This window comes from Pocillopora verrucosa, chromosome 11, assembly GCF_036669915.1.
Source record: "Pocillopora verrucosa isolate sample1 chromosome 11, ASM3666991v2, whole genome shotgun sequence".
Taxonomy (NCBI): domain Eukaryota; kingdom Metazoa; phylum Cnidaria; class Anthozoa; order Scleractinia; family Pocilloporidae; genus Pocillopora; species Pocillopora verrucosa.
Window position 1 is genome coordinate 15,172,101 of NC_089322.1, and position 24,360 is coordinate 15,196,460.

At 36.7% G+C, this 24,360-nt stretch overlaps 2 protein-coding genes across 2 annotated transcripts in view; both read left to right on the forward strand.

The window, feature by feature from the left end:
* LOC131789904 (uncharacterized) lies at positions 1-22,323 on the forward strand. The gene is made up of 5 exons (XM_059107087.2): positions 1-764; positions 2,962-3,155; positions 11,133-11,223; positions 11,623-12,570; positions 19,793-22,323. Exons 4-5 carry the CDS (start codon positions 11,638-11,640, stop codon positions 20,765-20,767), a joined length of 1,908 nt encoding a protein of 635 aa, XP_058963070.2. The 5' UTR covers positions 1-764; positions 2,962-3,155; positions 11,133-11,223; positions 11,623-11,637; the 3' UTR covers positions 20,768-22,323.
* Positions 15,860-24,360, forward strand: part of LOC131789895 (allatostatin-A receptor-like) — a 16,377-nt gene continuing 7,876 nt past the window's right edge. The window contains exon 1 of the mRNA XM_059107078.2: positions 15,860-15,984. The gene's annotated coding sequence lies outside the window, so the exon portion shown is untranslated. The remainder of the gene's footprint in view (positions 15,985-24,360) is intronic.

A 24,360-nucleotide genomic window follows, 5' to 3' on the forward strand; every position in this document is an offset into this window, starting at 1 on the left:
CATACTGTAGTCTTCAACGCAGAAGCCAACTTTGATAGTGATTCCTGTGTCTTGAAGAGGTATGTGGTATAAGCTTTACTTTGAGCTTTAGAAAGGTAAACATCTGTTGTGTCGAGTCCCCATCACTTAAATTAATTCGTCCAACAAAATCGTGCAGTAACAAATGGCAACTCTTAGTTCCAACGTAGAAGATTGCCTTTATTTCTCTTTATTTTTCCGTCCTTCAGCATTCTTTCGTGCCATCCTTGACCTGTAATGTGATGGGATATTGCTGATACTATAACGTACAATTATTAGGGGCCCTTAGCAGTCAGGAAGACAACGCCAAGAAGAAGTCGCCTGAAAATGAATTTATATTTTTATGTAGATTTCGCGAATGCCTGCAGGTGTTCCACCGTCTTTTCTTTTCGGTGCCATACCTTAACTTCAGCGTATTGTTTGAGAGTAGCGTTACGTTCCAATAAAAACTCACATAGCCTCCGTTCTCAGACCACGCAAATTTAGGTGATTTCACATTCTTATTTTGAAAAGTTGAAGTTTTAAAACGCACGTGCTGAACCATTGTTCTGCCCAGTAGATCTTTCGCTTTGCCACTTTCTCGTTGCTGTTGTCGTTGTGGTTTGCAGGTCCCTGTCACTATCTCAACTGAGGGACTGATATCACATTTAACTAGATGATACATCAGAGATTGCGTCGGGTAGAACAGTGCGGGCTGAGTACGTAAGACTCTCACTCGACATAGATCTTAAACTAATTAATTTGAGGTAAGGAGGAGAAAAATAGAAACTATTGATATAGTAAGAACACCTTTTCAATCGATATAATATGGTGTTCAGTCAAAGTATTTAACTATTAAAGTAACAGAAAAAAAAGATGTCGATGTAGTTAATATTTTTAAGACAAATGCACCCATTTAAAGCAAAAAAGAAAATTTTGGGAAGGAGAGATGATAAATGTAAAGAAATAGATAAAATCTAAAAAAAAAACAAAAACAAAAGAAAAATTGTGGTATGCGAATAACCATGATGAAGAACAGTGTGAATGAGTGCAGTATAATTATTTTGGTATTGAATTGGAAAGAAACTATGATCAGAGGAAAATCACAAAAAATATATTTTTAGAAATAAAGGTGTAACACAGAAGCTCCCCAGCAAAGAAACTCCTCTTGAATAATTTATTCAAAATCAACAGTAGATCGATAGAAAGTCGTTCTTTAGCAGTTTTTGTGGGTGTCGTTTTTTATCTTTTTCTACCTATTGTTTTGTTCCTATTGGATAACACATAACTTTATTTTTTGTTCATTCACGTATCACGATGGTTTGTTCAGGCGATTAAGAGAAGAAAAAAAGCCAAAAAGTAAGCATCGAAATACGGAACTGTAACAGACACTCAAATAGCGACTTTGCAAGAGAGCCTTCTTTCCTCGCGTCAAAATTGTTGAAAACCTATTAAGGCAGTTTCACTTCTGCATTGTAACTGGAACATAGTTTTGTAGACATTCTAGAGGCATGCTGTGAGATTTGCGGTATTCCCAGATCGTAGGGTTTTTCAATCAAAGGCTTTGGAAGTTGAACCAACACTTTCGAGTTAAAAATAAATTAATTAAAAAACATGCTAATATCACAGAGGTTTCCAAAAAGAAAAGCAACTTAAATTGAAATTAAAACACACATCGCTTGTTATCAATAGAGTTATAAAACATTACTTTCATTCCATAAGTGGTTCGACATGAGTAACATAACAAAAAATAATTATGAGGATTTTTGATAACTTTTCAAGCAGCCGGACATTATCACGCAACGATGCGCTGGAAAACAAGAGAAAAGATTATTTTTTTTCATGACAGTAAAAATCTTGACTCCAATATGTTGGCTGATACTCAGAGAGTTCAGTATTTGACCTTCATGTGGAAATAGAATTTTTCAAACCAAATTGCAAGCGTTTTGTAGATAGGTTCGTGGGGAGAATTTTAAAGTTTAGGATGGGAAATTAACTAATACAAGTGTAATCGGACAAAAATCAATATTTGGTTTGCTTGATGCACTTGGCCAGTGTATGCATTTTGTGAGGTTAGCGATGTATTTATACGCGACGCGTGACTAAGTACAAGGTTTAAATATGACGAGAGAATTTTGCAAAACGGCAAGGTTTGGTGACATTTTAGGTTTTCCCTTTTCAAAACTCGTGACACGTGAAATACTGTTTAAAATGCAAACGCTGTGACAAATGAAGTTTTTGTTGCGAGCGAGCGTAGCGAGGAAACCAGTGAGTATCTGTGGAGGTAAGAGAAACCAACAATTAGTGGGTGAAAAATCCATACATTTCGCATGTTATATGTTTACGCCTTATTTTTGTACTTTTATATATTTTTCGTTATTCGGTTATTTTTGAAAAGCATTACATAATGAATAAACCACCCCTTGGTTTCTTTCCTTCATTAATATGCCATACCCCACAGGCTCAAAGTACATTTAGTTTACCTCGCAGCACTGCACTTTCTATCAGAAACTGCTAGTTCTAAAATTTATGCGTGAAGCCTTCTTTGCTGCCGTCTTTTGTTCGTCGTCTGCTCTTTTATTAGAATTTTCTATACTAAAACAGCTTGTTCTGTACTTTGTCCTCAAAAATACATCAGGGAATGCTCTAGCGACGACAGGTAGTGATTCGTGACCAGTTATTTTGGCGGCTTCCTGTCGTTAATCATGTCATAAAAATTGCTAATGAGGTAGTATGATATTTCATATTTCACTTACTTCATACCTCAGCGTGCGGTTTTGAACAGCAATGGGCATAGACAATTTGACTCTGTTTACTAACATGATACAGTTAGCTTACTAAGTTATTTACTACTAACGCCAAGCAGGTGATAATTGTAGATATTTCCGCTGAAGTGTGAACAACACCTATTTACCGAAGAGGTGAACGGCATTATTCATTTCAAATGTTGATTCCCCTCCACAGACGATACGTCAGTGCAGTTCTACATATCTCGTGCCGTGTTTAACACCCATCCTGCCAGTAAAACATCACTAATATAAACTCGTTGTTGTATTCACAAAGTGATTCGTGAATTATCATTGGAATTTGACGGAACTACAGCAAAAGGACAGTCTGGAAGTTATGCAACAAAGCTTCAATTGATAGTCAGCTGTACGGTAAGGAAACATTTTCATGTGTTTCTGTTTGCATGCCTTGCTAGTCTAGCAAGTTTCCCTCTTAAGAACACTTTCAACCAACGAGTAAGTGAAGTATGAATTTTATCGATGAAGCAATTCACCTTCTAATTACAATGTACGAGCTGTAAATTTAAACTATTGTTTCTAAATCGAACGCGCGTCTATGCGACTATGCTTCAATCTCTCTGTGTCTCAGGTCTTCATTAAAGAAAATATGAACTAATCGTGCCTATGCTTGTCGAAAATGTGGAAATCACGCACCTTATAAGAAAGGTAAACCTATAGCCTCAAGTACACAACTTTATGAAACTTTCTACCTGAAAACCTCATTTGTGAAATGCAAATTTTTGAATCAGTTCTCAGAATCTTGTTCTATTGTTAAGAAAAGGTTGTCATCGCATACCATATTGATTCTCTGACCCTGATATTGACCCTTGCAAACTCTGTGCCCTCAATTGCGTTACACAGCTTGGTTTCGTTTCGTTTCGATTAGTGCATCTTGATATGTTCTCAGTTTGAAAAATTGGGATTTTCTTCAAGAACTTTTGAGTCTTTGTGTAACACAGGTGTAATTTCTGGAGGTAATCCGTGCGTGATAAGAGAGTTTTGGGATCGGGATGTTTAAGAGTCAGGACGGCAACCGCTTAAGATGTCGTCGATCAAAAAATTAATTTCCCGAATAGCTGAATGTGTTAGGACGCCACACTTCAACTTCAGCATAACATATTTGAGCAGCGTTGAGTTCCAAATTAAAACTTAGATAATTTGTCGCTGAGAATTCCCCTCTCATACCACAAAATTTCACGTTACAGTTATGCAGATGAATTTAAACGCACGCACTGAGCTATTGTTCTGGGCCCAGTTGTATAAAGGGCGGATAACACTATCCAACGGATAAATCGCTATCCAGCGGATAAGTAATAGCATAACGTATGGCGTTATCCTCCGGATAGAGATTTATCCAGTGGATAGCGTTATCCAATCCTCGAACAACCGGGGCCTGTCCATTAGATCTCTTGTTTTGCCACGTCTTGGTTGCCTTCACCGCCGTGGTTGCTCAGGGTTCTTATCTATAATGGTCGCAATTGAGTAAAAACGTCGGTCGTCAAAAAGTAAAGATTTCTGCCGTAAGTCGTCAAAGATGCAAATCAGTATCAACCTTTAAGGCACAGCTGAACGAATGCAACATCTTGCAACATTGTTGCGCGCAACGTGATGCACACGTTTGGCCACTCAGTAGCAACATATTGCAAGATGTTGGATGGTGTTGGATCAAGTTTGAAAATTTTTGTGGCAACATTTTTTAATGTTGCAAGATGTTGTACGCGTTCGGTCAGGTCCTTCACAACATCTCACAGCACGATCCAACAATGTTGCACGATGTGTTGAAATGATACGTGCCTTTGACTGGGCCTTTAAATAGTTTAAAAAATCTCCATATTTTAGCCGCTTGCTAAACTATTCACAAAAATTTTGGATCTGGAAGAATGTTTACAATGGTAACTAGTCTCCAGACTTCAAAAACTGCTCAGTTCGTCGTCATTTTCATTGATTTTTGTCTAGAAAACTGGTAATTTGAAAATATTTTGATATTTAGCTTAATACCTTAAAATTAAAGATAGCTGACTTCATTAATGAAACGAATGAAAAAGAATCATAAATGCGCGTGAGAAACGAACGTAACATTCAGATAGAAGAAAATCCTAAAAGTGCGCGAGATACTAACGTAACAATCCAATGAAAGCCAAGAATCCTAAAAGTGTGCGAGGTACTAACACGTTAACGCAACAATCGGATGAAAGAGAACCTAATGTTGCACGAGGCATGTAGTAATTCAATGAAAGCCGAGAATCCTTAAAGTTCACAAGATACGAACTAACTTTCCGATGAAAGAGGCTCTTAAATGTGCGCAAGATACAAACGTAAAAATTGAATGGAACTGAATCCTGAATATGCATGGCATGGCGCGAGGGAGGTACAACGTAACAATCCACTAAAAGCTGAGAATCCTTTAAGTGTGCGAGGTACTAGCGTGTTAACGTAACAATCAGATGAAGGAGAACCTAATGTTGCGCGAGGCAGGTATTAATTCAATGAAAGCTGAGAATCCTTACAGTTCACAAGATACGAACTAACTTTCCGATGAAAGAGGATCTTAAATGTGCGCAAGATACAAACGTAAAAATTGAGTGGAACTGAATCCTGAATACCCATGACAATTGACGTAAAAATCGAAGGAAAGATAATCCTAAAAGTGCACGATATACTTAAGTAACAATCCAGTGACTGAGAATCGTTAATGTGCACGATATAATGACGTAATAATCCAATGAAAGAAAATCCTTAAAGTATACGAGATACTAATGTAGCAAGCAGAAGGAAGGGAATCGGAAAGTGCTCGAGATGTTAACGTAGCAATCCGATGAAAGGGAATCCTAAAGGCGTGGAAGGGCTAACGCAAGATTCCAATGAAATCCGGAGAATCTTAAAAGTGCACAAGATACTGACGTAACAATCGAATGTGATTCAATCCTAAAATGCGCAAGATACTGACGTAACATTCATTTTAATAATTAAAAAAACAAAAAACTTAATATTTGTTTTAATACGTAGAAAAATATTTTCAAATGTCAACCGTTAAAGGTGCTGATAGTTTGCCATCAATCGTCAAAAGCCTTAAAAATTAACCGTCAGCCGTCAAAGTTATCGATCCCCATTGAGGTCCTCTAGATTGAGTCTTGTGAAACCAAAACCACATTAATCACAACGGCTAATCAAAGGAGAGGAAAATTGATTGTTGGTACAATGGCGGTACTATTGATTTAGGTTCCTTTATTAGAACAAAAATACCTTTGGTTACCATCATTTTTCCTCAAGGTATGACGTAATCATACTACGTAGGGTGTTTACATATGGACGAAAGAATACATGTTATCAACATGACCCAAAGTCGTCTGTCGTATCACGGCCGTTTGCTAAAGTGATCAGTGTCATTTTTCCTTCTATTTCCTCCATCCTTGATGAAAACATACCTGTGTGGACCTCACAAACGAAGAGCAAACGTGTAGAAGGATACCCAACTGGAAAAGGATGGGCTTCAAAGTCTTAAATAGACGGTGACTTAGGTTCCAATGATAAATATGGAAAAATGTTATCTCAGTGGCGAAGAAATTATTTAAAAGTAAAAAACCACAAAAATCTGATTTGAAAACTTTCTGAAGGGGACTCATAACATGGATCCTTATGATAAAAAATATATTTGATCAGCTCAAAATTGTACAAGGAAAAGGCAGCTGTAAATTCACGTTCGGCCACTCCGGAAAAAGACCTATGTTTTTCTCCTCGGGATGGCCGTTGATGATAGAACTGTTCAACGGTAATTTCATCCCTTCCGTTTTGCCCCAGGCAATGTATTTCAAGGAGATCTTGTGGCCATATGGCCTCAAAATTTGAGGTTTAATTCGAATCTGATGACAGACACAACAGCGGTAATCTTCCAAAATCGTTTGCTGACCTCAAAACCCGGTGAGTTACCTGGTTCATGAGCACAACATTCGCCAATTCTCAAGACACGGATTAGCGGAGATGATAAACTTTTTTAAGCGTTCATGATCAGTTATTTAACCGACAGAATCTTTACATTGTTTATCACAAACTAAAACTCATCAACGGTAAGTACTCCATGACAAGTTTTGGTTAAACAGAGAATGGCATTAAGATCAAACCGAATCACGGTGAAAGTTCATTTTTTGTATTCGCAGCGAAGGATCTAGAGCGCTGCTCTTGAGGGCGTGAGTGAATTCTTACAATTAAACAAACATTACGTTCTTTCACGAATGACTCATGTAATTGCCATTTTTCCTGACAAGGACTTCCCCTTTAGAGGCATCTCTACAGGCATACATCAAAATCACTTCTGCTCACGTCCTTCCTTGAGCTGAGAATTTATCACATTAACTTCCGTGGAATGATAATCAGTAATGTTATATCAGGAAATTACTCAATTATTATGGATCCACACTAGATTTGGATCTTTTTTGCTTTGTAGAAAATTCCGCGTAAATCGGAATTATTGTTTATGAACTTCCTCATAATGAATCATATTTTTCATGCCAAACTTCCTCAGGAAATCGCTATTTTGAGGTTGAACGGAACCGATGGTTGCACAGCAAAGAACCTCTGTTTGTACCTAGCAATTAAAGTTAATGATCTGTGTATTTGCTAAAAGCAGTGATAATCAATGATAAAAGATTCCTTCAAGAAAAGGAAATGGTGGAAGAAAATCTTTGGAACGAAGGGACTCGACAATTGATTTTCAAATCTCTCTTCCTTAATTTTCCGAAGAGAAGATAGAAAGGTGGAGATAATTTTGTCACACCTCCCAGCAGTCAATTGGCTTAGCACCTCTGTTAAAACTGCTGAGAGGACTACTAACTGTTTTATTTGCTGATTGCATGTTTTTTCCTTCGGTCTTCGGGAACATATTTTGTTCTTCGATACGACTGACAAATCCGGACCTTTTTAATAGATCTCATGTTCATACAGCAGAAATTTCACATGGAATGAATAGAAGTAATTTCCAATTTTTTAAACTTGTTGAGGTTAAAAACGAGGGGAGTGACATGAAGATGACTCGTGGATGAATATACAAATAGTACGGACGGAAATGTAGCATTGAAATATATAACCTGGAGTCTTCTCGGTATTTGAGTTCACAAATTGAAAATGGAGTTGTTTATGAGATCATCTTCCGATATTTTCATCAGTTGTGGTTACTACTGTTTGTGTAGGAAACAGCTGCCTTTATTTTAAATACAAAATTGGCATTCAGCAACAATTTTCTGTACATTTTTTTAACTCATTTAAGTGTTCGGAAAATGAATGGAAATAATATATTACCATAAACTATTCAGTAAAAACAACTTATAATAAGGAAGTTGATCATTTTCTATTCCTTTTGGTGGTCTTATCCTTTTGGCAGTCTCATCTTACTTATTGCGATCGTGAACTTGACATTGAGAAAGATGTTTCTATGTAAACTACGATTTGCGGCTAAATATTGGAACATTTTCAATATATTGCGAAAAGATGTTCAATTACGAAGAAAATGACTTTACCTAATAAAAATTGATTCCGTACAGTAATTTCTTGGAAATAACCCTTCTCATATTTTTAGCCTCTTTCATATTCTTGTTTTGTTAAGTTAATTCCATGTCGAATTCCCGATTAAGAAAATAGTTATCAAATTTTTATTTAGCGCGCTCGACCGGTTCTTATTAGAGGTGACCTCAGATGTAAACAAGTGATACTTTTCATCCTCCGCCCTAAATTTATAATCAGGTAACTTGTACGAAAAGCACTTAGCTCCTTTAAAGGCAGTAACTTGGGTACGCTCTTTCTTCTCCGAATTTTATGTTGTTATGTAACAGTCTTCGAGTGCTATTTCCCTTAAGATATCTTTTTAAAGTATGATTCTGATTCTGTCAGTAAGTTATTATACTTTTTATATTGTCAATCTTGTTTTTGTTTTGCCTGACCTTGACCGTAAGAGTAAATAATTTAAGGTAGAAAATGATTTTGTAAAGCGTCAACATCTCGTAGGTACATACTTAGCATGCAGGAACTGTTTCTCCTAAGTTAACGTGATTCGCTAACTAAGTGAGAATTGATGACGATACATGAAGATTGACAGCTTAGTAAGTGTCACCTTTATAAGCTGGTGACCAGCATTCTCACTCAGATCTGAGCTGGTTCCTAAGGCAATAAGTTATGCATCTAACACCTTGGAAGCTCGTTTAGAAAAAAAAATTTAAGCAACGAACAGAAAACTGACCACGATAGAAAGATTGCTTCTATAAATTGTTTTGGTGTTCAGCGGTGTTTGCAGTTTGAAGATCAGATGGCCCGTTCTTGATCGTGATCAGGACATCAATGATTAAAATCCTAACGATGGGTAACTGAATGGTTTTGGCGAACTTAATAATTCAACTTACGTCACTTGCAACATTTTTTGCTTGGAACTGATGCAAGCAAATGATAACTTTCTCGCAATTGCGGAAATCCCTGGAAAAGTTTCTGCAAATGTTGTTTATTTCTCGAGAAACGACTATTTCCCATCGAGGATTATGTTAAATATTACCGAGATCTGAGATCGGTGAGGCAGCGCAAAAAAGTAAATTCCGTCAAAATAACCGGATAAAAAGGTAGTTTGTCTGAAATCAATGGCAAACAAGGAGGAAAATTATAATCATAGATATCGGACAAAAGAGAGCTCAAAGCTGCGTTCAGAGCAGTCAATCATAAGACTTGAGCGTTGTTACTTTTGGTACAGATTCTATAGAATTTTCTTCTAGTTCACCGCCATAACACGTCTTATCAAATGGTGAGCAGATAAATACACTTTATCACATAAAATACGGTGTTATACTAGGATTTCCACGTCACTCGCACAGCTCGGGCAAGTTAATGAATGAGTGTTGATAACAAAGTCGCCTTCACCATTCTCAATCCAAGGTTGTTTGTCGAAATATTTTTGGATTATGGCCACTGAAACACTGAAAAATCCGTATCGCTTACAGACAGTGACGTTCAAACTTTCCTAGGAGGGGAAGGAAACCAAAATAAATGCGAAAAGAAAACCGAAAATTACGTATTCAGTAGCTTTGATAATGGCATATCTCGCCGCTGAGAACGAAAATCGACAACTGGAAGATTTGCTACAGTCCGCTTTTGGCAGTTTAAAGATTTCTTCTGTCTGTAAGGACCAAGTCAAACACTGAGAATTTTATATATTGAAAATTAGGCCCATTGTTCGTTTTTGTAGTGATTCAAAGCACGTTTTCATCTTGAGTGCGCCAACGCACTTTACGATTTTTATTTGGGGATTGTCAATCCTTAGATTTTCAGCCATTGATAAAGTCAACTTTGCTTATCAGTTAACTGGGGGCTATTGTGTTTATATGATTAAGAAAATAATATATGCTTCCCATGTAGATATGAAATTACTCTTCTCGTGTTCAGCTAGAAATCTCACTGGTTTGGTATCAAGTTAAACGCGCGCCTAAGTATTATTTTCTATATCCACCACATATTTCAGGCCGCTGGTTATCGTTTAGGCATTATGAAAAGATATTTTACATTCGCAAAAAGGTGAACAAAGACTTTAGCTCGACATCTAATAAATAATGACCCATTAGACCACTTTCTGAAAATCAAAATTATTATTTGATTCTCACGAACTTTGCGTTTCTTGTATCAGAAGATTACGCTGTACCCGAGGCTCGTGAAAATTTTTCCAGTATAGAGAAATTCATTCCGCGCGTGGCAACAATACCACAAAGTACTCGCTTAACTATGAAAGTTTGTTTTATTTTTTAGGTCAGCGTGTTCACTTGTATGTATCTCATACAGTATGATTCTTCCAGGCGACCAATACGAACACTGTAATTGTAATTCAAACACATGCCAATATGCATTTGAAGAAAAAACAAGCACACAAACAAAAACTCAAAGGCGGCAAAATTATTCCTAACCGCACACTTTAAACTTTCCAAGTCTATGCAACCACCCGCAATAGGAGAAAAGCGAACTCTAGCCAACATAAATTGCCTAAGTAGATTTAAGTACGCTTGCAATTTTTACGCGCTTATAAAAAATATTCCATAAATGGCTGGTATAACTAGAATATTATTTTCGGTAAGTGAAAAAAGGAAACCCTCCAGGGTTCATTTTGCACGTTTTACTGGTTAAAAGTGTATTAAAAAAGAGTATATATGTATATTAAGATGTTTATCGCAGAAGAATAACAAGGCCTGGCATGTCAGAAAAGAGCTTCAATATTATTTATATGAAAGTGGAACTGATACAGACTTACACTTTCACTTTCGCTTTTACTTTCAATTTCTCTCTCGCTTTCTCATCTGGGTAAAATTTGACGAACACTTGTATTTTTTCCAGAGCCGAGACAAATTGTTTTCTTCCAAGGGTATCAGCATGAAATTCGTGCCCTGAGCGAAAAGTGGAACAAAATTTTTATGTTTACCTGCAGGTAAGGAAAAAGGATTTATCTACTTTGATTATACAGGGACGACAAAGCAATAAATGTAATGGTTTACAACTTGAATATTCTCTTCTATTTAGTGATAACGAAGAAAGGAAATTGCTAGTCAAGAAATTTGTATTAAATTTCCATTAAACCAATTTCCTGCACCACAACGATGTAATCGTCGACAGGTTGTTTCAGAGATTCTTAGATTATCACAATTAGAAAAAAGCAAACATTAACTGAAACTAAATTAAATGGAATTGCTAATGACACCATAAAAAGAAAAATTTTCTGTTCTGTCCCTTGAGAATAGATACACAAACCGTGATAGTTGTACGAAAGTGAGAAAGAAGCATCTCGAGGTTAAATAAGAGTCTAAATTTGTCATTTTTTTATACACAGAGCTTGGATTCAAATATGGAATTGGGTTTCACCTTGGTATATGTCGTTACAATGATCGTTGCTTTGCAAGGAAACATTTTGCTGATTTACATCGTCTGGAGGAAACGTGAGACAAGAACTTTGACTAGTTTCTTGTTTGTCAATATGGCGATTGCCGATTTACTGATTGCAGTATTTCAGATGCCCTTCTCCATGGCGCACTTCTACGTCTCTGAATTCACTGGTGCGGTCGGGAATCTATTCTGCCGATCTGTAATGTATCTTGTGAATGTGTCCATGACAGCCTCGATCTTCAGCCTTGTCGTGATGGCATTCGATCGATATTTTGCTGTTATACACCCTTTGAAGCGAATGATTTGGTTCCGAAGAGCCAAAATTATTCTACCAGTCATTTGGATCGCATCCTGGACCTTAATGGTCGTCACGCCATTTTCTTACATGGCCGAGGATAGCCTTGGAAAATGCTTTTATACAGAGGAACATATCCCGCGGGTGCTTTTTTGGACTTACCTACTGCTCATCAACTACATCATGCCTCTTGCCATCATCTCTGTCCTGTCCATCGTAATTGCGCGAAAGATATGGTTCCACGAAATTCCTGGTCAACTTGAATCTTCCAGACTCCAGCCAGATGAACAGATTCCAAGGAAAAAAGTTGTTCGAACGCTCATTATTGTCGTGGTGGTTTTTGCGGTCTGCTGGTTTCCCATGCAAATTCTTCAAATGAACATTGCAGTGACAGCTGGAATGACTTGGCACCCCATTGCTATCTACTCTATCTATTGGCTTGGTCAAGCTAACAGTGCCATAAACCCCTGGCTGTACATCGGTCTTAATGGGAAAATGAATGCAGCTTTCAAAAGAATGATCCGATGCCACGGGCAGGGTAACAATTTGTCACACAGACCATCTACCGCGACTTTACGTTCAAATACAGCCGTTACCACAGTATGAAATCCTCCAGCAGCTTATGATTGAGCTGATGAAAGCATTGCAGATGACATTTTCTAGTTAAACGATTGCAGGCTTGAATGCACATGCTCCATCCAGGATTAGATGAGGCGAAGGAGAAAGTGTATTAGGATCAGTAGACGAAGGCAAGGCCATCAATTGAGCGCTGCGCCTCAATATAGATTGAAACTTTAACTCCCTAGCTTGATATAATGGGGCAGAAAATATCATTTCCAGTGTAAGTAATTTACTTCATGAACAGAAATAGTCAAAAAAGAAGTCATCACTGTTAAATAAGAAGCAACATTAATTTGTTTTGACTAATGTTTTGACTCCTTTACCAGAAAGACAGAACCGACGAGATGGCTTTTTTTCTCTAGATAATGACTAAATTCAAATATAAAAATTGTATTAAGGTTATCATTATCAATGTCTGACAGTAATTGCCTGATTTGAAATGCAGATTTCTTCTTTCTAAGGTTAACCGTGACCTTTAATGCAACGACCATAACGATCGTTTTTCATTTAACAACGTTTATCCTTAAGCTGATTGACTACTACACCGCTTTTTTCAAAATTTTTCGTTTTGTTACAGAATAACGTCGTTTCCTAACGGCGTTCAACTTAGCGTGTTTATTTTCTTTTAAAAACGATATTGTCAAAAAGTGTCTCAGTCGCAATTCTAACTTAACAACTCATAACTTCATATGAGTCAGCAAGGATGTTTTGATTCTGCGGTTAAAACGTTACAGAAAGCTGACTAACCAGGACCACTTTGCCATCAACTGCTCGTTAGAAAGCAATATTATCTAGAACGGTTCGTTCGTACATTTTTAATTCTTAAAGTTCTGGTTTACCTTTATAAAATGAATTCAGAGTTTTCGAAAAATGAAACAAATAAGATATTTTGTTCAAATTCACACATACTTTTTATTGGGCGCTGTTTTTAGAGTAAATTTCGCGGATGCTGTTTACCTGTATCAAAACTTTACCACATTGTACGTCAAAAGTGCCCAAAATTCAGAATCTCGTGATATAAGCCGGTAGTCGAACGAGTGTAAATATGGCCGACATCTTCCCCGTAGCGACAATGCTTCTTCTTTGCTTTTTACATAACATTGTATTTTATAAAAGCGTGGGGTAAAGAAAATAAGCAAAATTTGTTCCAGAAAATGCAATCTTTTTACCGGGTACTGCTTTTTATTTTTAGATTCGTGAATGCTGGGTTAGTCTGCATTTAAAAAAAGTCATTCATTTAAAACGTAAAAGAAACCAAATATTGTGCGTCAGTGCTGCCCCGGATGTAGGAATTTTGCGTTTACTTTTATTTATTGGCCAAAATTGAGTATAGCGTGAAAGCCTTGTAGTTCACATAAACGTCAGCTGTAATAAACATGATCCGGCTTATTCACCCATGGAAATTACGCAAAATATGAAAATATATAAAGATTCAAATTGTTCATGCTGTGATCGCTCCAAGGAGGCCGGTATGCCAAAGAAGGGGCTAATTAGAGTGGAGAAGGGTGCTTATGAAAAACTCACAGAAAGCCACAATAGGAATCATATTTCTTTTGTTTCAATGCAATCCAAATTAGATCCAACTTCAATGAATACCGTATACAGCAAGCGTAGTTAAAACGGAACCGATGGAGGTTCTGAAATAGAGGATAATGAGTGCTTTTTGAAATGACCTACCCAAGTGCAGAGCCGCAATATGGATAACCATTTTCATACCATTATCATAACAGTATGATTTTGCAACATATGTTTATTTTGAAGTTTTTCTGTTTATATGAAAAGGGTACCGAGAGTTATTGCAGAACGGAGGGCTTATCAGAAACTTAACACCATTGACGGGAGGGTTATTATCGTGTTAGAAACTTGACAGCGCGTTTACAGTACAATAATTAACGAAACAGCAGTCAAAAAGCAAATAATACACACCTTTTATGAGATATCTCCTTTAAACCAGGCATATTCAGTTTCAGGTATAATGCGAGAAGAAGTTGTCCAGCATGACAGATATTAGGCTTAAATGTTTCTTATGTCGTTTGTGTTTAACGACCAATTCGAAATTCGTCCACATTTGGTCGTCATTTGGTCAAAATCGAGAGTTAACAGGGAAAATTACCTTGAAAATTTCCCTTCTACTGACCTTAATGGCATCAGTGTTTTTTAATGGTACTGTTTTATATAATCCGTTTTAACGTAAAATAAAATGGCTCTAGCCCAGATACTGATATTGATCCGGGAAATCGATGTGTTTTACCGAAATTCGGACGACGAGAAGGCTAATGACCCGTGTACCGTACCGTAGATCTAAATTATATACATGATGATACAATAATAATAATAATGGTTTCTTGAATGTGCTTCCACGAGGTGGCTCTTCGCCCTCCAATCACCTAACTGATAATCACATTTAATGAGCTTTATTTACAATAAAATGAACGTAACTGACAGATAATCCTAAGCCTACCGAATATACAAAAAGTTTGCTTAACTGTATATCTAAACTATAAGAGATCTCTGAATGATCATGAGACATTAAACTGTTTCTTTCGTTTTGCAAGAAAATTTTGTGCTCTAAAATTTTTCTTGCGTAAGGGATTACCTCAAAATTCCTTTTTTGGCAACTAATCATATGTGATATAGGGATATTACGATGTAAATATTGTACTTGTTATCGATCTATGTAATTATGTAAATAACTTTTAAATCAAGCGGCTCTTCAGAAGAACCGAAAGGTAATTGTAATGCTTGGCTTCGAATTTAGCTGTCCATGAGTTTCTGTCTTTACTGTTATTGTTAAGGTGATCAAATATAAAAAGAAAAATTAAAAAATAACGAAAGTTATGAGTCTCGAGAATTTCATGTTTATAATCGACAACGTTAACTTCTCAATCATTTCCTTCTTCTTTGTTTTTCGCTCCGACTTAGCCTCTTCCGATCACTTTTTCACGTCCGCTCCTGATTAGCTCAAAAAACGTGAGTCACACCGATCTATTGTCCGTATTCTACGACATGATTGGTACTCTCACTGCGAATTAGACAAATCTTAATGTTTATCATTGAGGCTGGGGAATTTTTTGCCTTCAGATATTGAAAGCTGATGTACTAATTCTAATGCATCTTGATACCTTTTCAAAGCGAAAAACACATGTAAGGTGAAGTATAGGTAAGCGATAAAATTGAATTTCAGGCACGATAGTAACATTTTCAACACCGAAGATCTATTTAGTAAACATTTAAGGATCTCGTCGTCCAAGAATTAGTTTAGAAAATTTGTCTCTAAATAGAGCCCATTAATCGAGGACATTATTGAACAGCTGCCTCTTCTCTGTACTGTGTGGTATGGTTTTGCATCTTAAAACAATTTCAAAGAGGAAACACACATCAGGTGAACTATAGGTAAGCGATAATTTTGAATTTCAGGCACAATGGTAACATTTTTAACACCGAAGATCTATTTAGTAAACATTTAAGGGTCTCTTCGTTCAATAATTGATTAACAAAATTTTAAAATAGAGCCAATTATTTGCAGCCATTCTTGATCAGCTGCCTCTTCTCTGTTCTGTGTATTTTGGTTTTTCATCTTAACATATTTTCAAAGAGGAAACCTCCTCAGGTGAAGTTTAAGTAAGCGATAATTTTGAATTTCAGGCACGATGGCCGGGTAACATTTGAAACGCCGAAGATCAATTACGTAAAAATTTGAGGATCTTGTCGTCTAAGAACTTGTCAATAAAATTCGTTTGAAAATAGAGCGCAGCAATCGCGCAGTTCTTGGTCACCTGCCTCCTCTCTGTACTTAGTAAAATGGTTTTTCTGCGTTTTTCAAGGTTCTTAGTTCTCTTTCCTTAAATATAAGGTCATTCGGTTTTATCAACCGATTTGATAATGTAAATTAGCCACCGTAAAGATTTGCTACAGGTGACTTTGTCACAAATATATCTGCTAACTCAGTTTAAAGGTTTTACTGCGAAAAGCCTGACAGAATGGGAAAACTATATTTATATGAAAGTATAGCTGATACAGACCTTCACTTTCACTTTCACGTTCTACTGTGGGTAAAATTTGACGAACACTTGTATTTTTTCCAGAGCCGAGACAAAACATTCTCTAAATATTTTTGAAATTTCGAAAAAGAACGTAATGTTTGAATATGATGTTGGTTTTCTCACTATTTTCTGGATCTAGGAACGTATTCTAAGCGTCCCTACTAGATTTGGTCTGCTGAAGCGAAAAAAAATGATATAAAATAATGTTTTTTTTGTTTTTAATTCAAACTGATAACTCATGATCACACCATTGAAGAGTTTTGATATCATGAGGATACTGATATAAGTTCGTCTTTCCTATTATAAACGTAATGGCAAATTTTTAGAAATAGATTTAAGACCTACAGAGCTTTTTCTATGCAATTATTTCATTCACCACCAAACATTGCAACTCTCTGATCAAGCCTAACAGCCTGCTTATAAATAAAATAAAATATTATTTATCATCTTTAATTGATAATGAATACTAACAAATTTGACGTTTCCATGACAACTTTATTTGAACAAGTGCTTTTGATATAAGCCAGGAAGTTGTGTACTCTGAAAATAGATATACAAACCGTAATAGTTGTACGAAAGTGAAGAGAAAGAAGCATCTCGAGGTTAAATAAGAGTTTAAATTTGTCATTTTTTTAACTCGTGAATTGCGCGCATGCGCAAGAGCGAGTTGTAGATGTGATGTGGAGAATGGCACTTGCTCGCTCGCTTGGTCGATTCCTGTAAACTTTTTTTTCAATTTTAGGCTTTTGAGTGCATTTGATAGTTTTTGGCGAGTAATAAACAAAAGAAATGACGACCTTTACTGCTAAGAATAGTGGTGAGGTGAAAAAGAAGCCAATGATAATCTTAAAAGAATTATTTTTTTTCGTTTTAGTTTCAACAAGCGGTGCTACCGACTGGCAGGCGTGCGAGGATTCACACTGAAATAAGAGAACAACTTTCGTTTTCCATAAAATTGTAATTTACAATCCTTGAACTTGAAAACAATCCGAAGATTCACTAAAAATATCACTTACTCCGAAGCGCTCGGAGTTTTACAGGTGTTCAAAAGCTTTTTCTGTTATGGCGTGAGATTGGGGACAAAATTGATCATTATATTTCGTATCGTGTGTTTTTCCTGTGTGAAGCAACAAAAGGTGCCGGCGACTGACGAAATTACAGGTTAACTCGAAAATCAAATAATACCTAAACAAAAATTTTGGCCACCGATTTCCAATGAATTTTTAAAGAACAATTATCTTTCTTTTTCTTTTTTTTTTTCAAGATTCTAAATAGATATTACGTACCAAAATGCAAAACTTATACACCACAAAATGGATAAATAGGCCTGAAATGAAATTCTATCTTGTTCTTGATGATACTTTGCCTAGCACGTGACCAAAACCTATCCAGGTGGAAATCCAAAATGACGGTGGCAGTCTTGGCTTAGTTACGTCACTCAAAACTCGTTCCCGTTTGTCTCATTTGATAAATAGGGAATCATTAATGTTTTCATTAAGACAGTATTGCCTTGATTTTCCAATATTTACGATGATAGACAGTAAATTTCACTTTTCACCCACATTTACTTCCAACCTTCTCTTTTGAACCAGAAACACAAATGATATATGTGTGTTATTTGCCGGCTGGGAGGTCCGTATGGTGAAAAACATTTCAAGACCGAGGTCACAGTTTTTCACCATACGGACCGACCCTTAGCTGATAAATAGCATATTTTTTTAAACTTGACGAAATTCTTTCCGAAAGAACACGAATGATTTGGGGCTGTAAATATGGCAAGATCTTTCATAAACTGAACAATTTTTGAGCGAGTAAATGGTAGTTAAAATAAAGGTGATGCAAATTAAAGAGAGATGCCTCACCGAAACATTTTCATTTCCGTAACGATAAAGGTGATTTAAAAGGCTTCCAAATAAACTTTGAACATTATTTTTACAAGTATCTGTCACAATCTGACACCTGTCAATTAGGGAGCGCATAAGAAAAAAAAAAAGCGCAAGAACATTTGAAAAACAACGGAACTAGTTTAGCTAGGACTGTCACGAAAATGTTTTCTTCAAAAACAGTTAATGATCTGACGGAAAGTATTATTCACTCTTATCGACGATTCATTCATGAACAGAGATTTACCTCTGTTCATTTAGTAAACGGCGAGGAAAATAAATGTGAGTAAATTCAATTTTTCTATTTTGAAGTTGTGAGAGTTTGTTCGTTTGTTTGCTGTAATGGCGTGTGTAAATCTGGTCTTTCCTCCACGAAAACTATATTCGAATGGCACACTCCAACGAAACAAACGGGGATTTAATGCGGCCTTTTCTCATTGAACTCCTTCAGTTTCTATTGTGCAATTTACGGTACAAATGTCCAAATTGAATGGACTTGGAAAGACTCACCGAGAGTGTAAATTTGTTGTAGAACTTAAATTAAAACTTCGCTCGCTCTTTTACTACGAACAAATTGTTTGAGAAAAGTCAGATATCAAATGAGTAAAAGTTACATCGTTCAGTTTAACTGTAACCAAATACTTCACGTTTCAACTTTCTATGTACTTTTTGTGAACGATTAAAGTTAACTGCAGACGGTTTTTAGGCCGCTTGTCAACCAACGTAATTGACACTATTTCTTCTACAAATTCATTCTGAAACCAATATTCTTCTGTCGACCAAAGTGGTTTGAGACAGAGAAAAGAGAGGATTCATAAGTTATTTATTGGTTTGAGGTAGTGACCGAAGTGTTTGCTTAAAAATACTGCCCAGCCGGAAAAACGAGATATATTTATGAAAAATGGCAACGAAAGTTGGGATGTACTTGGCGACTCACGAAAGCGTTACCGTGGCCCGTGGGCAGAGATAGGAAAATACTGACCGGGTAAAGAACCAATCAGATCGCAGGATTCGTTGTCGTTCCCTCTAAAAAAAAATAAATGTTTAAAACACATGACATCATTCTCCCTTGTCAAATGTAAAAGCATGATCATTTCAATTGTAATGCCTTCTTATCCCAACGTTACTTTGTTTCTTTGCTACATTAGCGAACACTGAACTACTGCTCGTACTCTAAATATGACAATCAACCACAAAATTCCCTATGCCAGATAACCTTAAACATAATCCAAAAAATTATGTAAGTCATCTGTCAATTCACAAGTTTGCTCACAGAGCACTTTGATTTATATACATAGCTTGCATTCAAATATGGAATTGGGTTTCACCTTGGCATATGCTGTTACTATGATCGTTGCTTTGCAAGGAAACATTTTGCTGATTTACATCGTCTGGAGGAAACGTGAGACAAGAACTTTGACTAGTTTCTTGTTTGTCAATATGGCGATTGCCGATTTATTGATTGCAGTATTTCAGATGCCCTTCTCCATTGTGCACTTCTACGTCTCTGAATTCACTGGTGCGGTCGGGAATCTATTCTGCCGATCTGTAATGTATCTTGTGAATGTGTCAATGACAGCCTCGATCTTCAGCCTTGTCGTAATGGCATTCGATCGATATTTTGCTGTTATACACCCTTTGAGGCGAATGATCTGGTTCCGAAGAGCCAAAATTATTTTACCAGTCATTTGGATCGCATCCTGGACCTTAATGGCCGTCACACCATTTTCTTACATGGCCGAGGATAGCCTTGGAAAATGCTTTTATACAGACGAACATATCCCGCGGGTGCCCTTTTGGACTTACCTACTGCTCATCAACTACATCATGCCTCTTGCCATCATCTCTGCCCTGTACATCATAATTGCGCGAAAGATATGGTTTCACGAAATTCCTGGCCAACTTGAATCTTCCAGACTCCAGCCAGATGAGCAGATTCCAAGGAAAAAAGTTGTTCGAACGCTCATTATTGTTGTGGTGGTTTTTGCGGTGTGCTGGTTTCCCATGCAAGTGCTTCAAATGAACTTTGCAGTGACAGCTGGAATGACTTGGCACCCCATTGCTATCTACTCTATCCATTGGCTTGGTCAAGCTAACAGTGCCATAAACCCCTGGCTGTACATCGGTCTTAATGGCAAAATGAATGCAGCTTTCAAAAGAATGATCCGATGCCACGGGCAGGGTAATACTTTGTTACACAGACCATCTACCGCGACTTTACGTTCAAATACAGCCGTTACCACAGTATGAAATCCTCCAACGGCTTATGGTTGAGCTAATGAAAGCATTGCAGATGGCATGTTCTAGTTAAACGATTGCAGGCTTGAATGCACATGCTCCATTCAGGATTAGATGAGGTGAAGGAGAAAGTGTATTAGGATCAGTAGACGAAGGCAAGGCCATCAACTGAGTGCCGTGCCACAACTGTTTCGGTTGATATCGACAAAATAGCTGAATATAGATTGAAACTTTAACTCCCTAGCTTGATATAATGGGGCAGAAAATATCATTTCCAGTGCAGGTTATTTACTTCATGAACGGAAACAGTCCAAAAAGAAGTCATCATGGCTAAACAAGAAACAACATTAGTTTGTTTCGACTGCTGTTGAAAATTTAATTTCTTATGTCTTTACTAGAAAGAAAGAACCGACGAGATGGCTTTTGGTCTCTAGATAATGACTAAATGTAAATAAATAAAATTATGTCAAGGTTTTTATGACAATTATCCATGTAGGACAGTTATTATCTGATTTGAAATGCAGATTTCTTAATTTTCTAAGGCCAACCGTGACATTAACTGCAGCGACCATTAAAGATCGTTTTTCATTTAGCAACGGATATCCTTTAGCTGATTGACTACTACACCACTTTTTTCAATTTTTTTTTTAGTTTTTATAGATCTACGAGTGCTTTAGTTAGCTAACAGTGACTGTTACCTTTCGAATTTCGAAGCAAGAGTGATTTTTCGCGGGCTTTCTGCTAAATCTCATGACATTTGTCAGTTCTCTGCACGTGCAAATGTGGTGTCGTTTAGTTGTTCAGCTTCCACGATGAAACGGCAGCAAATGATGCTGTCGTTTCTGTCCAGTAACAAAAGGTCATGAAGAATGGCTAGTAAGCTTTACAAGACGTTAAGGGGTAAACAAAACAAAGGTTACGTACTAGCGATGGAAAAGCAGTCAATTGCCAGAAATAACCGCCTTGACAGCTCTACAATTGCCGGCTGTATAACGAACACGTGGGGACAACTCTAGTCTTCATCGTGAAATCCTACTTGAAATGTGTTTCAAAAAACGATTTGAAAGAAGCCTTGGAAATAAAATCTCTCTCGACAGCGTAAAAGTTCTGAATTTGAGACGATTAGAACACGAATTCAGCTTTTCGATGTGATTCGATTTCGTGGCGATGGGATTCGTAGCTGACACCGCTGATTTTCCAGCGATATGCTATGTAAGTGACGCCAAAGATATCACCCGAAATCGAAGGGAGACCAGTTTACGTTATAAGCAGTTTGGAAAGTGCATAGTAAAATATAATGCTTTTAAACAAAATTTTACTTTGTTTTGTTCAGCCTTTGTTTTGTTCAACTTTGTTCACATTATGAATTTTTCGATGGAAAATTTTTGACAGGTGCGATGTACTGCATGCTTTAGGAAATGACAAAGTTGAGAATGACCAGCCACCTGACGCTGCAAATGTGCTTTACTAGTTTGAAAAGGTCCCTTACCTGTTGAGCTGAAAATTACAGAGAACCCTAAAATAATGCATTTTGTTCAATTCATGCATACTTTTTATTGGGTGCTATTTTTAGGGTAAATTTTTGCTGTTTACCTGTATCAAAACTCTAGTACATTGTGCGTCAAAAGTGCCCAAAATTAACAATCTCGTGATATAAGCTTATGGTCAAACGAATGTAAAATTGGCCGACATCTTCCCCGTAGCGATAATGCTTCTTATTTGCTTTTTACATAACATTGCTTTTTTTAAAAGCGTGGGTTAAAGGAAATAAACAAATTTGTTCCAAAAAATGCATACTTTTTACCGGATGCTGCTTTTTATTTATAGATTCGTGAATGCTAGGTTAGTCTGCACTTTAAAAAAAGTCATTTCGTTTAAAAAGTAAAAGAAACCAAAGCTTGTCATTTCTCACGATCGAACACGATTTGAAACATGAAATGAGCAGGTCTTATTTATTATTATCATTTTTTAATTTATCGTTAACACTATTATTAGTCTTCACGTAGAAAATTCGTCTGCCAAAAATCCCTTAAGGCATCTCCACACTATCTTTTAATTCTTCTTTATTTTTAGCTTTAGTCCGTCATAGTCTCTTGAATTGAAGCATTTCAAAGTCGACCTTGTCACTCTTCCCATAAAATTACTAATGAAAGACAAATGTAAATATCGCTGTTTCTTAAACACTGATGTTGGGAACCCAAAAAATGTGTTGTTCTCGCAGACGTAGCGCCTGCCACGTGAAGATATTGAACCGGGAGTGAAATTGCCGATTTGCATTGAGATAACGTAACTTGGAAACAACATACTGTAGTGAAAGCCATTAATACCAAAATGAAAAATAAGAACAATAAAAGTTAAACGCATTCTCAACCACTTGTTTTCGGGTTGTAAAAAACTTCAAATAAATAAAGAATTATAACACTTAAGTGCAATCTTTGTAAGAGCGGTCCAAGGCATTTTGCATTGGAAAAAACGTTTCGCCCCAAACTTTGCCCATTAAACTATCTTCGATAGTAAGTAAATAAAACCACATTGGTTTCTGGAAAAAGATTTAAAAAATTTTGAGAGCTATTAATAATCAAAGCTGGAAAAGGCCCTTTTTGACCTCTTGCGACATAATTTCCTTCGCTCTAGTGACTTCAAACTTTTGGTAATTTTGTTAGAGTGACCGCAGAATTATGCAAATTAGTCTGTTGACAACCTCCGACCGTTTATTTTGCTATCTTCATAAATCTTAGATTTTAACCATCTTAAAAAAGAAAAGATACTAGGGAAGAGCTTTTATAACATACTTATTGATTCTCTAAACATTTTAAACAGCTAAACTCTGGCAAATGATTCTGTCTCGTGACGAAAAAGGTGAACAAAACGTATCGAATATCATATTGATTAGCGTTTGTTCAGCGTTTTCATGGAAACTTTTAAAAAAAACTTGGTTTCTGTTCTTTTATATTTGAGTTCAGAGAGGTTAAGCTATTCAAACCTATATGAACATTTCAGAACCAAACTACAGGATTTTATTTAGTCTTCAATTTAAATAAGACAGCGATAACGTGATTTTTTGCTTGGAATTCAAGCCTAGTTCTTCCAGGCTGTCAGCCGTGTTTGCGCTTGATGGGAGCAGAGAAATACAGGACTTCAGATCAGCGAGAGGAAATATCCGAGATCCAGTGCAAGGTTTCAATGCATGCACTGACAGCGTTACTGACGCTGTACAAAAGCTCTGCTCTTATGCGTTCTAGTTCGTCTATAATTCGGAAAAAATCTTAAAAATCTACATTATTTTCTAGATTCCGCACTGATCTCCTCTGTGTGTCCTCTTGAACTTCAAGGACTCTCCACGTGGTTGATTTACTCATCGGTTGAAATTCAGCTTCTTTGTAATGACCATGTATAATTAATGATGGTACACTTGGCTACGGTGCGCACGACGTTAGGGGTGACAAACTCGTCACCGCTTTTAAGTTTGAGGGTGCAAGTGCCTCACGCTACGTCTTGACAGCAGTATGGCCTCATTGTGAAATCTAAAAGTGGTTCAGCTGAAGCTGTTCCATACGGATTGTTTTACAGCGGGACTTTTTCAATTGGCACTCCGCGCCTCTCAC

Coding starts and splice junctions, on each gene's coding strand:
- LOC131789904 (XM_059107087.2), top strand. CDS start 11,638: ATGGAATTGGGTTTCACCTTGGTATATGTCGTTACAATGATCGTTGCT. Junction 12,571..19,792: donor CAAATACAGCCGTTACCACA/GTATGAAATCCT, acceptor GTTTGCTCACAG/AGCACTTTGATTTATATACA.